The 15,687-nt window shown below is 45.5% G+C and overlaps 1 protein-coding gene across 2 annotated transcripts in view; it reads right to left on the bottom strand.

The window, feature by feature from the left end:
• Positions 1-9,753, bottom strand: part of LOC116366390 (protein tweety homolog 3-like) — a 14,775-nt gene extending 5,022 nt beyond the window's left edge. The window contains exons 1-3 of one of the 2 annotated variants that reach the window (XM_031818527.1): positions 9,616-9,753; positions 6,143-6,325; positions 2,901-2,976 (exon numbers count right to left, since the gene is read on the bottom strand). In XM_031818527.1, the coding sequence (XP_031674387.1) occupies positions 2,901-2,976; positions 6,143-6,325; positions 9,616-9,722 (366 nt within the window). In that variant the 5' untranslated portion in view covers positions 9,723-9,753. The remainder of the gene's footprint in view (positions 1-2,900; positions 2,977-6,142; positions 6,326-9,615) is intronic. The other variant, XR_004208270.1, reaches the window with a different exon arrangement.
• Positions 9,754-15,687: the final 5,934 nt, after the last annotated feature.

The following is a 15,687-nucleotide window of genomic DNA, read 5'->3' as shown; positions in this document are numbered from 1 at the left end:
GAGAGAGAGAGAGGTAGGGAGAGAGAGAGGTAGGGAGAGAGAGAGGTAGGGAGAGAGAGAGGGTAGGGAGAGAGAGAGGGGGGGAGAGAGAGAGAGGTAGGGAGAGAGAGAGGGGGGAGAGAGAGAGAGGTAGGGAGAGAGGGAGGGGGGAAGAAGAGAGAGAAAGTAGGAGAGAAAAGGAAGGAAAAGAAAATAACAAAAAAGTAATAATGTGTCCATCAACAGCCCAAATCTGAAGGGTATGTATACTAGTGTACTTCAGAAGGGGGAGGGAGTAGGGAAGGGTATGTATACTAGTGTACTTCAGAAGGGGAAGTGAGTAGGGAAGGGTATGTATACTAGTGTACTTCAGATTCGGGGAAGCGCGAGTAGGACGAGGTATGTATACTAGTGGTACTTTCAGAAGGGGAAGTGCGTAGGGCCACGGGTATGTCTACTAGCTGTTACTTTCAGAAGGGTAGAAGCGACGAGTAGGGAAGGGTATGTATTACTATGTACTTCCACAATGGGGAGGGGAGTGGGAGTAGGAAGAGTATGTATATAGTTGACTTCAGAAGGGGGAAGGAAGTGAGTCGGGAAAGAGTATTGTTATACTAGTGTACTTCAGAAGGGGAAGTGAGTGATTGGAGAAGAGTATGTTATATAGTGTACTTCAGAAGGGGAAGTGAGTAGGGAAGAGTATGTTATGAAGAGTATGTATAATAGTGTACTTCAGAAGGGGAGGAGCGAAGTAGGGAAGAGGTATGTATACTAGTGACTTCAAAGGGGGGAGGAGTAGTAGGGAAGAGTAGTGGTATACTAGTGTACTTCAAAAGGGGGCGGGAGGTAGGGAAAGAACAAGAGGATGTAGAGATATGCTGCTGCTTACAAGTGTCCAGAGACAGACGAGGAGAACCAGAGAGTAGCAGGACAGGGTGGAGGGGGTTGGTAGAGTGGAACACTATGGTAAACAAGCAAACACACACCAAACACACACCACACTTCACTAGTCATTTGGACAGCCTGAGGTAGTGGATTAAAAACAACAATTATCACGACAGAGATTGATTAGGATTAGGATTATAGTCCTGCAGGGTTTTTGACAGGGCGTTAGCACTCAACTCTAGATGATTATTATTAGACAGGAAATAGTATAAAATATTGAATTGATCAATTGTATTAGTGCTCTAATTCTGATGTAGAAGGTTAGGTTAGCCTGATATTAGTCAGTGGTCTTAGTGAGGGAGTACTGTAGCGCTGGGTTTCCCAGTTCCCATCTCTAATGTGGAAACTAGTGCTTGGTGAGCCATAAGGCACAAAATGGCCGCCGTGCATCACCAACCCGAGGTGGTGTCTACTGCTAGACGGTGGTGGTGATGACATGACGTCATAGAGTTGGATAGAGGGCACATATTTGCTTCTAAACCAGCCTTTGTGTGACCTCTATCCACCTCTATGGGTGGTTTTCAGCAGTTGGCCCTGTGAATCAGGGATGTAATTCATCCTCCGATTCTGTTTGTCGAAATGCTTCTGAAACGGAAGCAAACGGAACGAAACTGGGAGGGACCTACCTGAATTTGTCCCGATAGAAACCCACATTTTTTTTGCTGCTTTGCTTCCGTTCGGTTCATAAAATGGTAAACGTTTTTTCCATAATGAACACACCCCAGGTGAAGAACTAGTAGTGATGTTTAGTGATGACAGGGGAACACATACATAGGTCACATGCATCTAGAGGACGTGTACACACAGACACACTATGGGGACAGGACTAAAGGAGCGTTGCCTGTTGTTACTAGGGGGGGGGGGGGACACACGAATTAAGGACGGACATGGACAGGAAGTCACTCCGGGTGACTTCAAGGTAAAACGTCTTCGGAAACAACCAGCTTTAACCAATGGCTGTACTGGAAAGACCGTATCGCCCGTCCACAGACTCAAGAGATACAACGTTAAAAAGAAGAAGGAAAACCCCAGCGTCAGACACCAAGCGTCTCAAAAGAAAGAGCACATGTCAACACCCCATTGTTTTCCTATGAATCCTATGAAGAAGTATGAAGATATAAGAGAGAGCTCTTCAAGGGTTAACTGGGACCAACCCAGCCCTCTATACTTCCTTATTGAGACCTGATGATGCAGCGATGAAATCTGGTTCAAGGAGAAGTACAAGAGGTCAAGTCTCGTACCACCAAATGGTTGGCACCGCTTACCCAGTCTCATACCACCAAATGGTTGGCACCACTGGCCCAGTCTTGTACTACCAAATGGTTAGCACCACTGGCCCAGTCTTGTACTACCAAATGGTTAGCACCACTGGCCCAGTCTTGTACCACCAAATGGTTAGCACCACTGGCCCAGTCTTCTACTACCAAATGGTTAGCACCACTGGCCCAGTCTTGTACCACCAAATGGTTAGCACCACAGGCCCAGTTGGATGGAATGAATAGCCCTTAGCTTGAAACTTCACCACTGTTTTCTCCTCTTACAGAGATCTTGTGGGAACACGCTTCAAATAATTACCCACGTCCCAAATGGCGCCCTATTCCCTATATAGTGCACTGCTTTTGACTAGAGACCTATGGCACCCTATTCCCTATATAGTGCACTGCTTTTGACTAGGGCCCATAGGGAATAGGGTTCCATTTGACATGCAAAATAGACTAACCAGAGTTTACATCAGAATTAGAGACTGACAAATGTTGTTTTTCATCTGTGATCTGTCAGACTAAACACCTGTTTTGAATACAATTTATTACATTTAAAAAAGCCAGGCTGCCAAATGACCTTTGCGATGGTATTTCGACACTCGAAGGTAAAACACCTTCAGGGTTCGGAGGGGCATACTGTAGTAGAGTGTGTACTAGAAAGTGTGCACTACAAAGGGTGGAGGGGATAGTGTGTACTAGAAAGTGTGCACTTACAGAGGGTGGAGGGGATTCCCTGCCAATCAGAGGCGTGTTCTCACACCTGGGGGTCTGAAAGTTTGCGTTCTGGGTCCTGCGTCACAAACGAGAGGTTACTGAGGTCACTTCCTGGTTACTGAGGTCACTTCCTGGTTATTGTTGTCACTTCCTGGTTTCTGTTGTAACTTCCTGCACTACAGTCCTCCCTACAACAACTAGATTGCGTCCCAATTATCTCTCCTTTCTCCCGAAGTGTGCACTTGTTCACTTCCCTTCATGTATATGACTGGAATACGGAAACTCCATCTAGTATTCTAGTATCCATGCCAACGTCAATCAAAATGCTTTTTACAATGGTGGGGAGTGGTGAATGAGTGCACACTTCAAGAGGAAGGAGAGATCATTGGGACTTAGCCTCAGACCTCAGTATGTGGTCGGCGTCCACAACAACAGCACCGTGTCTGCTATATTATTGTCCTGGCGCTGGATGTTGACTTGTTAACAACAGGTTGGGCCAGTAACCAAAAGGTTGATGTGCCCTTGAGCAAAGCACTGAACCCTAATTTGCTCCTGGGGTGCCGTACTACCATGGCCGACCATGTAAAACAACACATTTCCCTGCACCTATCCGGTGCACGTGATAATCTTCTTATTTTTTATAAATAATGTATTGTTTTGTATCAGTGGTATACTTAATGGAATAAATTAATGCATAACTTAAACTTACGTTGACTAGTTGAAAAGGTATGCAGGCCTGTTACGTTTAGTTGAAAGGTATGCAGGCCTATTACGTTTAGTTGAAAGGTATGCAGGCCTATTACATTTAGTTGAAAGGTATGCAGGCCTGTTACGTTGACTAGTTAAAAGGTATGCAGGCCTGTTACGTTGACTAGTTAAAAGGTATGCAGGCATGTTACGTTGACTAGTTGAAAAGGTATGCAGGCCTGTTACGTTGACTAGTTGAAAAGGTATGCAGGCCTGTTACGTTTAGTTGAAAGGTATGCAGGCCTATTACGTTTAGTTGAAAGGTATGCAGGCCTATTACATTTAGTTGAAAGGTATGCAGGCCTGTTACGTTGACTAGTTAAAAGGTATGCAGGCCTGTTACGTTGACTAGTTAAAAGGTATGCAGGCATGTTACGTTGACTAGTTGAAAAGGTATGCAGGCCTGTTACGTTGACTAGTTGAAAAGGTATGCAGGCCTATTACGTTGACTAGTTGAAAAGGTATGCAGGCCTGTTACGTTGACTAGTTGAAAAGGTATGCAGGCCTGTTACGTTGACTAGTTAAAAGGTATGCAGGCCTATTACGTTGACTAGTTGAAAAGGTATGCAGGCCTGTTACGTTGACTAGTTAAAAGGTATGCAGGCCTGTTACGTTGACTAGTTAAAAGGTATGCAGGCCTGTTACGTTGACTAGTTAAAAGGTATGCAGGCCTGTTACGTTGACTAGTTGAAAAGGTATGCAGGCCTGTTACGTTGACTAGTTGAAAAGGTATGCAGGCCTGTTATGTTGACTAGTTAAAAGGTATGCAGGCCTATTACGTTGACTAGTTGAAAAGGTATGCAGGCCTGTTACGTTGACTAGTTAAAAGGTATGCAGGCCTATTACGTTGACTAGTTAAAAGGTATGCAGGCCTGTTACGTTGACTAGTTAAAAGGTATGCAGGCCTGTTACGTTGACTAGTTGAAAAGGTATGCAGGCCTATTACTTGACTAGTTGAAAAGGTATGCAGGTCTATTACGTTGACTAGTTGAAAAGGTATGCAGGCCTATTACTTGACTAGTAGAAAAGGTATGCAGGCCTGTTACGTTGACTAGTTAAAAGGTATGCAGGCCTATTACGTTGACTAGTTGAAAAGGTATGCAGGTCTATTACGTTGACTAGTTGAAAAGGTATGCAGGCCTATTACTTGACTAGTAGAAAAGGTATGCAGGCCTGTTACGTTGACTAGTTAAAAGGTATGCAGGCCTATTACGTTGACTAGTTGAAAAGGTATGCAGGCCTATTACGTTGACTAGTTGAAAAGGTATGCAGGCCTATTACGTTGACTAGTTGAAAAGGTATGCAGGCCTATTACGTTGACTAGTTGAAAAGGTATGCAGGCCTATTACGTTGACTAGTTGAAAAGGTATGCAGGCCTATTACGTTGACTAGTTGAAAAGGTATGCAGGCCTATTACGTTGACTAGTTGAAAAGGTATGCAGGCCTATTACGTTGACTAGTTGAAAAGGTATGCAGGCCTATTACGTTGACTAGTTGAAAAGGTATGCAGGCCTATTACGTTGACTAGTTGAAAAGGTATGCAGGCCTATTACATGACTAGTTGAAAAGGTATGCAGGCCTATTACATTAACTGAAGTGCGTTATTGAAGTGGACGAGGAGGAGAAACATATACTGCAGTCATCATGTGTGTAGATGAAGGGTGTAAAACCTTGTAAGGCCACAGCGTTCAACCATGCAGATTGATATGTGTTTCACCTTATGGGAACACTACTGGGTATCATCATGCTGACCATGATCTGTAACATGGTCCTTATCAGTGACACGAAGGACATAGGGACTCTTTACTGAATAAAACAAACTTAGGCTACTTTATATACGTTTGTGAGTGTATCTGTCTTCAATGTGGCAGCCTGGTGGTTAAATATTACAATAGTAGCAATGTTTGTCTGAGTCCATGCAGGCTCAAATGATCATTGCGGGACTAGCTAGCATGTGCTAGCTAGTGACTGGCAGGCAATGGGTTCCCGCTAGCGGCTAGCAGGGCTAACTCACACCCTTTAGCTGTAGCTTCATGGTAGGCCGATACCAGTCAATGGTAATTGCGTGGCTAATTGGTAGCAGGCAATAGCTAACTTGTATGGCAGGCAGGCAATGTGTAAAAGCTAACTCCGATATGGCTAGCAGGCTTACTCACATGTAGCCTAGTGTATATCACTGAGCAGGCAGTGTAGCTTCATTTGGGGTAACTGATAGCTAACTGATAGCAGGCAGTGTTTTGTTTATGCTAGCATGCTAACTCACTCGCTAGCTAGCGATAATGTTTGGCAGGCAATGGCGATCGCGCGGCTAACTTGAGCTTGTATAGCAGGCAGTGTGTTGATTCTGCTAGCGGTGCTAACTGACATGTGGCTAGCAGGCTAACTCACTCGCTAGCTACAATAATGTATGGCAGGCAATGGAGATCGCGTGGCTAGCTTGTGTAGCAGGCAGTGTGTTGTTTCAGCTAGCGGCTACCGGTGGGGTACAAACTCACATGTACTCAGTGACAGGGGCATTGCTGACAGTGTGGGCCGTAGCAGGGATGCTAGCTTCGCTGCCGTAGCTGCTACCACAGCTGTAGAGGCTGGGCATGTGCACGCGGTACAGGTTATCATGAGGACCCGCCCCCCGATTGCCTTGGGCAGCAGACTCGTCTTCTCCATCCTCATCATCCGTCCTTCATTGGCCAGGGCCAAGGGGAGGGGGCGGGCCAAGGGGAGGGGCCGGGCGAGGGGAGGGGCCCGGGCGAGAGGAAGGAGGGGTGAGGGGAGACAGACAGTGAGAGTGAGAACAGAGGAGAGAGGAGCTGATAGAGGGTCAACTCAGACTCATAGGACCCTTGAAGGAGGATAATACACCCCTCAACCGACTGATCTAGGATCAGCTTCCCCTCCCACAAACCTGACCTTTTACCATTAAATGAGGAATATTAAAAACTGACCCAAGATCAGGGACTAGGGGCCAAGTCCACACTAAACCACCTAATTCCCTTGTATTGGTATTGGTGCAATGGAGAGACGCCAGGCAAGATAACCCCAAAACACCCCCACCACCATCAACCCCCACAGGCACCACCCCACCACAAAGCACAGGTGCACACGAGGTTCACAGAACACTGTCTAGGGGTCAAAGATCAGAAGTCAGGAGTCAGATTTGTTCATTTCAGCCAATTGTAGAAGGAACCAGAGATATGGTGCAGTTTTCAGCATCATCCTCACCGTCATCAGTAGCAGCTTTGTCTCAGCAGCAGAGGGATATAGCAAGAGGACAGGAGAGAAGCATAGAGCTTATTTACAAAGGAATCATCGGAATCGATTCCCCTGAACGGCAGGCAATGACTGACTCCCCATAATGAGCAATCATTTCAAGCCATTTGATTCATTCCTTTTCAAGCCATTTGATTCATTCATTTCAAGCCATTTGATTCATTCCTTTTCAAGCCATTTGATTCATTCATTTCAAGCCCATTTTGATTCATTCCTTTCAAGCCATTTGATTCATCCTTTCAAGCCATTTGATTTATTAATTTCAAGCCATTTGATTCATTTGTTTCAAGCCATTTGATTCATTCATTTCAATCACACTTCAGGAGGAAGTGGGGCGGCAGGTAGCCTAGTGGTTTTAAGAGCGTTGGGCCAGTAAAGCGAAAGGTTGCTGGATCGAATCCCCGAGCTGACAGGGTAAAAATCTCTTGTTCTGCCCTGAACAAGGCAGTTAACCCACTGTTCCTAGACCATCGTTGTAAATAAGAATTTGTTCTTAACTGACTTGCCTAGTTAAATAAAGGTTAAGTTTAAAAAAAGAATTTGATTCATTTATTTTCAAGGCCATTTGATTCATGCATTTGAGGTTATTTGATTCATGCATCTGAAATCTTGAGTGCACCTAAAAATGTAAATGCATACAAAATGTCACAAAGAAAACTAAAATCAGGTCAAAATGGCCGCCGGTGGTGAACCATTTTCTGCTGTGACATACAATGATCAATAAAAAAAAATTTAAAACAATCGTCAGCGAAAAATAATGAAATAATCAGATAGGACGTGTGCTTATTGGGAAGGTAGTGGAGTGCAGGTCAACTACACAGGGTATAAAACATGTTTGTAGAACTTTAGATCGGTCCGTAGATTGCACGGGCAGTGAAGAGGCAAGCACGGGTTCGCCGAGAGGCTTCAACTGTTATCTCTTCACACCACCATGGGGGCAGCAGTGCTATTCAGAATAGGTTCTAATGCTGCCACACTCGCATATAAAGCTGCCCAAAACTCATCCACACACACAGAGCCCAAAAGCAGGACTGTCCTTACACAAAGCACTCTGCCAAGGCCTCTCTTCTCGATGATAGAAACCCAGGAGGAGGTCGACGAGGGACACACAGAATCTCTGTCGCTACAGAGATGTCAATTGAGAAGTCCAATGTATTTAGTACAAAATATATTACGCCATGGGCCAAAACCGTCAATGACCCTTATTAATCTATATATGATATGATCCGTGTCCCCATCAACTGTTACTGAGGATTCCATCGTCCCATTCCGAGTCACAGGTTTTTACAAATCAGAACATTGGTAGGAGAAAGGAAGACGAGGACGAGGACGAGGAAGAGGAAGAGGAAGAGGAAGAGGAGAAGAAACAGAAGGAGGAATGAGGGGGGGACAGAAAATAATGGTGTTGACCCAATTAGAAGATGTGGAATAACACTGAGAGACGGGCGCATACAGACAGACAGACAGACAGACAGACGAGAGAGTCTGATAGACAGACAGACAGACGAGAGAGTCTGATAGACAGACAGACAGACAGACAGACAGACAGACGAGAGAGTCTGATAGACAGACAGACGAGAGAGTGATAGACAGACAGACAGACAGACAGACGAGAGAGTCTGATAGACAGACAGATGCACTATACTAAACATGAAGACTGTGTACAGTAGTAGTAGTAGCAGCAGTAGTATTAGGAGTAGTAGTAGTAGCAGCAGTAGTATTAGTAGCAGTAGCAGTAGTAGTAAGATCTGATCAATGTCTTAGCAGGGAATAGGCCAGATGTGTGTGTTAAGGTGTTGTATGTGTTCAGGTGTGTGTTAAGGTGTGTGTTCAGGTGTTGTGTGTGTTAAGGTGTTGTATGTGTTAAGATGTTGTATGTGTTCAGGTGTGTGTTAAGATGTTGTGTGTGTTCAGGTGTGTGTCAAGGTGCTGTATGTGTTCAGGTGTGTGTCAAGGTGTTGTATGTGTTCAGGTGTTGTATGTGTTCAGGTGTGTGTCAAGGTGTTGTATGTGTTCAGGTGTTGTATGTGTTCAGGTGTGTGTTCAGGTGTTGTATGTGTTCAGGTGTTGTATGTGTTCAGGTGTTGTATGTGTTCAGGTGTTGTATGTGTTCAGGTGTTGTATGTGTTTCAGGTGTGTGTCAAGGTGTTGTATGTGTTCAGGTGTTGTATGTGTTCAGGTGTTGTATGTGTTCAGGTGTTGTATGTGTTCAGGGTGTGTGTTCAGGTGTGTGTCAAGGTGTTGTATGTGTCCAGGTGTTTGTGTTGTGTGTGTTCAGGTGTTGTATGTGTTCAGGTGTGTGTTGTATGTGTTTCAGGTGTGTGTCAAGGTGTTGTATGTGTTCAGGTGTTGTATGTGTTCAGGTGTGTGTTCAGGTGTTGTATGTGTTCAGGTGTGTGTCAAGTGTTGTGTGTGTTCAGGTGTTGTTGTGTGTGTTCAGGTGTTTGTGTTGTGTGTGTTCAGGTGTGTGTTAAGGTGTTTGTGTTGTGTGTTCAGGTGTGTTAAGGTGTTTGTGTTCAGGTGTTTGTGTTGTGTGTGTGTGTGTGTGTTCAGGTGTTTGTGTTGTGTGTTCAGGTGTTTGTGATGTGTGTGTTCAGGTGTGTGTTCAGGTGTTGTTGTTGTGTGTGTTCAGGTGTGTTAAGGTGTGTGTGTTCAGGTGTGTTAAGGTGTTTGTGTTGAGGTGTATGTTCAGGTGTATTACCTCTTGCTCTGCCAGGTGTGTGGCACACTGCAGACGATGGAGGAGAACATGAGAGCTGTGACGAAGGAGAACAGCACCAGGTAGATCAGCCCCTCCACTCCATCCATAACACAACCCTGTTAGAGCCTGGACATAGTCCCGGAACACAATATAACACCACCCTGTTAGAGCCTGGACATAGTCCTGGAACACAATATAACACCACCCTGTTAGAGCCTGGACATGTCCTGGAACACAATATAACACCACCCTGTTAGAGCCTGGACGTAGTCCTGGAACACAACAATATAACACCACCCTGTTAGAGCCTGGACATAGTCCTGGAACACAATATAACACCACTCTGCTAGAGCCTGGACATAGTCCTGGAACACAATATAACACCACCCTGTTAGAGCCTGGACATAGTCCTGGAACCCAATATAACACCACCCTGTTAGAGCCTGGACAGAGTCCTGGAACACAATATAACACCACCCTGTTAGAGCCTGGACAGAGTCCTGGAACACAATATAACACTACCCTGTTAGAGCCTGGACATAGTCCTGGAACACAATATAACACCACCATGTTAGAGCCTGGACATAGTCCTGGAACACAATATAACACCACCCTGTTAGAGCCTGGACATAGTCCTGGAACACAATATAACACCACCCTGTTAGAGCCTGGACAGAGTCCTGGAACACAATATAACACCACCCTGTTAAGAGCCTGGACATAGTCCTGGAACACAACAATATAACACCACCCTGTTAGAGCCTGGACATAGTCCTGGAACACAACAATATAACACCACCCTGTTAGAGCCTGGACATAGTCCTGGAACACAATATAACACCACTCTGCTAGAGCCTGGACATAGTCCTGGAACACAATATAACACCACCCTGTTAGAGCCTGGACATAGTCCTGGAACACAATATAACACCACCCTGTTAGAGCCTGGACATAGTCCTGGAACACAACAATATAACACCACCCTGTTAGAGCCTGGACATAGTCCTGGAACACAACAATATAACACCACCCTGTTAGAGCCTGGACATAGTCCTGGAACACAATATAACACCACCCTGTTAGAGCCTGGACATAGTCCTGGAACACGACAATATAACACCACCCTGTTAGAGCCTGGACATAGTCCTGGAACACAACAATATAACACCACCCTGTTAGAGCCTGGACATAGTCCTGGAACACAATATAACACCACCCTGTTAGAGCCTGGACATAGTCCTGGAACACAATATAACACCACCCTGTTAGAGCCTGGACATAGTCCTGGAACACAATATAACACAACCCTGTTAGAGCCTGGACAGTGTCCTGGAACACAACAATATAACACCACCCTGTTAGAGCCTGGACATAGTCCTGGAACACAACAATATAACACCACCCTGTTAGAGCCTGGACATAGTCCTGGAACACAATATAACACCACCCTGTTAGAGCCTGGACATAGTCCTGGAACACAATATAACACCACCCTGTTAGAGCCTGAACATAGTCCTGGAACACTACAATATAACACCACCCTGTTAGAGCCTGGACATAGTCCTGGAACACAATATAACACCACCCTGTTAGAGCCTGGACATAGTCCTGGAAACACAATATAACACCACCCTGTTAGAGCCTGGACATAGTCCTGGAACACAACAATATAACACCACCCTGTTAGAGCCTGGACATAGTCCTGGAACACAATATAACACCACCCTGTTAGAGCCTGGACATAGTCCTGGAACACAATATAACACCACCCTGTTAGAGCCTGGACATAGTCCTGGAACACAATATAACACCACCCTGTTAGAGCCTGGACATAGTCCTGGAACACAACAATATAACACCACCCTGTTAGAGCCTGGACATAGTCCTGGAACACAACAATAACACCACCCTGTTAGAGCCTGGACATAGTCCTGGAACACAATATAACACCACCCTGTTAGAGCCTGGACATAGTCCTGGAAACACAATATAACACCACCCTGTTAGAGCCTGGACATAGTCCTGGAACAACAATATAACACCACCCTGTTAGAGCCTGGACATAGTCCTGGAACACAACAATATAACACCACCCTGTTAGAGCCTGGACATAGTCCTGGAACACAACAATATAACACCACCCTGTTAGAGCCTGGACATAGTCCTGGAACACAACAATATAACACCACCCTGTTAGAGCCTGGACATAGTCCTGGAACACAATATAACACCACCCTGTTAGAGCCTGGACATAGTCCTGGAACACAATATAACACCACCCTGTTAGAGCCTGGACATAGTCCTGGAACACAATATAACACAACCCTGTTAGAGCCTGGACAGTGTCCTGGAACACAACAATATAACACCACCCTGTTAGAGCCTGGACATAGTCCTGGAACACACAATATAACACCACCCTGTTAGAGCCTGGACATAGTCCTGGAACACAATATAACACCACCCTGTTAGAGCCTGGACATAGTCCTGGAACACACAATATAACACACCCTGTTAGAGCCTGGACATAGTCCTGGAACACAATATAACACCACCCTGTTAGAGCCTGGACATAGTCCTGGAACACAATATAACACCACCCTGTTAGAGCCTGGACATAGTCCTGGAACACAATATAACACCACCCTGTTAGAGCCTGGACATAGTCCTGGAACACAATATAACACCACCCTGTTAGAGCCTGGACATAGTCCTGGAACACAACAATATAACACCACCCTGTTAGAGCCTGGACATAGTCCTGGAACACAACAATATAACACCACCCTGTTAGAGCCTGGACATAGTCCTGGAACACACAATATAACACCACCCTGTTAGAGCCTGGACATAGTCCTGGAACACAATATAACACCACCCTGTTAGAGCCTGGACATAGTCCTGGAACACAATATAACACCACCCTGTTAGAGCCTGGACATAGTCCTGGAACACAACAATATAACACCACCCTGTTAGAGCCTGGACATAGTCCTGGACACACAATATAACACCACCCTGTTAGAGCCTGGACAGAGTCCTGGAACACAATATAACACCACCCTGTTAGAGCCTGGACATAGTCCTGGAACACAATATATCACCACCCTGTTAGAGCCTGGACATAGTCCTGGAAACACAATATAACACCACCCTGTTAGAGCCTGGACATAGTCCTGGAACACAACAATAACACCACCCTGTTAGAGCCTGGACATAGTCCTGGAACACAATATAACACCACCCTGTTAGAGCCTGGACATAGTCCTGGAACACAATATAACACCACCCTGTTAGAGCCTGGACATAGTCCTGGAACACAATATAACACACCCTGTTAGAGCCTGGACATAGTCCTGGAACACAACAATATAACACCACCCTGTTAGAGCCTGGACATAGTCCTGGAACACAACAAATAACACCACCCTGTTAGAGCCTGGACATAGTCCTGGAAACACAATATAACACCACCCTGTTAGAGCCTGGACATAGTCCTGGAACACACAATATAACACCACCCTGTTAGAGCCTGGACATAGTCCTGGAACACAACAATATAACACCACCCTGTTAGAGCCTGGACATAGTCCTGGAACACAATATAAACACCACCCTGTTAGAGCCTGGACATAGTCCTGGAACACAATATAACACCACCCTGTTAGAGCCTGGACATAGTCCTGGAACACAATATAACACCACCCTGTTAGAGCCTGGACATAGTCCTGGAACACAACAATATAACACCACCCTGTTAGAGCCTGGACATAGTCCTGGAACACAACAATATAACACCACCCTGTTAGAGCCTGGACATAGTCCTGGAACACAATATAACACCACCCTGTTAGAGCCTGGACATAGTCCTGGAACACAATATAACACCACCCTGTTAGAGCCTGGACATAGTCCTGGAACACACAATATAACACCACCCTGTTAGAGCCTGGACATAGTCCTGGAACACAATATAACACCACCCTGTTAGAGCCTGGACATAGTCCTGGAACACAACAATATAACACCACCCTGTTAGAGCCTGGACATAGTCCTGGAACACAACATATAACACCACCCTGTTAGAGCCTGGACATAGTCCTGGAACACAATATAACACCACCCTGTTAGAGCCTGGACATACCACCCAATAACACCACACTGTTACATAGTCCTGAACACAATATAACACCCACCTGTTAGAGCCTGGACATAGTCCTGGAACACAATATAACACCACCCTGTTAGAGCCTGGACATAGTCCTGGAACACAACATAACACCACCCTGTTAGAGCCTGGACATAGTCCTGGACACACAATATAACACCACCCTGTTAGAGCCTGGACATAGTCCTGGAACACAATATAACACCACCCTGTTAGAGCCTGGACATAGTCCTGGAACACAATATAACACCACCCTGTTAGAGCCTGGACATAGTCCTGGAACACAATATAACACCACCCTGTTAGAGCCTGGACATAGTCCTGGAACACAACAATATAACACCACCCTGTTAGAGCCTGGACATAGTCCTGGAACACAACAATATAACACCACCTGTTAGAGCCTGGACATAGTCCTGGAACACAATATAACACCACCCTGTTAGAGCCTGGACATAGTCCTGGAACACAATATAACACCACCCTGTTAGAGCCTGGACATAGTCCTGGAACACAATATACACCACCCTGTTAGAGCCTGGACATAGTCCTGGAACACAATATAACACACCCTGTTAGAGCCTGGACATAGTCCTGGAACACAACAATATAACACCACCCTGTTAGAGCCTGGACATAGTCCTGGAACACAATATAACACCACCCTGTTAGAGCCTGGACATAGTCCTGGAACACACAATATAACACCACCCTGTTAGAGCCTGGACATAGTCCTGGAACACAATATAACACCACCCTGTTAGAGCCTGGACATAGTCCTGGAACACAACAATATAACACCACCCTGTTAGAGCCTGGACATAGTCCTGGACACACAATAACACCACCCTGTTAGAGCCTGGACATAGTCCTGGAACAACAATATAACACCACCCTGTTAGAGCCTGGACATAGTCCTGGAACACAACAATATAAACACCACCCTGTTAGAGCCTGGACATAGTCCTGGAACACACAATATAACACCACCCTGTTAGAGCCTGGACATAGTCCTGGAACACAAAATATAACACCACCCTGTTAGAGCCTGGACATAGTCCTGGAACACAATATAACACCACCCTGTTAGAGCCTGGACATAGTCCTGGAACACAACAATATAACACCACCCTGTTAGAGCCTGGACATAGTCCTGGAACACACAATATAACACCACCCTGTTAGAGCCTGGACATAGTCCTGGAACACAATATAACACCACCCTGTTAGAGCCTGGACATAGTCCTGGAACACAATATAACACACACCCTGTTAGAGCCTGGACATAGTCCTGGAACACAACAATATAACACACACCTGTTAGAGCCTGGACATAGTCCTGGAACACAATATAACACCACCTGTTAGAGCCTGGACATAGTCCTGGAACACAATATAACACCACCCTGTTAGAGCCTGGACATAGTCCTGGAACACAATATAACACAACCTGAGAGCCTGGACATGTCCTGGAACACAACAATAAACACCACCCTGTTAGAGCCTGGACATAGTCCTGGAACACAACAATATAACACCACTGTTAGAGCCTGGACATAGTCCTGGAACACAATATAACACCACCCTGTTAGAGCCTGGACATAGTCCTGGAACACAATATAACACCACCCTGTTAGAGCCTGACATAGTCCTGGAACACAACAATATAACCCCTGTTAGAGCCTGGACATAGTCCTGGAACACAATATAACACCACCCTGTTAGAGCCTGGGACATAGTCCTGGAACACAACAATATAACACCACCTGTTAGAGCCTGGACATAGTCCTGGAACACAACAATATAACACCACCCTGTTAGAGCCTGGACATAGTCCTGAACACAATATAACACCACCCTGTAGAGCCTGGACATAGTCCTGGAACACAAATATCACCACCCTG

Source organism: Oncorhynchus kisutch, unplaced genomic scaffold, assembly GCF_002021735.2.
Source record: "Oncorhynchus kisutch isolate 150728-3 unplaced genomic scaffold, Okis_V2 scaffold1461, whole genome shotgun sequence".
Classification (NCBI taxonomy): domain Eukaryota; kingdom Metazoa; phylum Chordata; class Actinopteri; order Salmoniformes; family Salmonidae; genus Oncorhynchus; species Oncorhynchus kisutch.
Note: the sequence above shows the minus strand (reverse complement) of the source record. Positions and strands in the feature narration are given on the sequence as shown.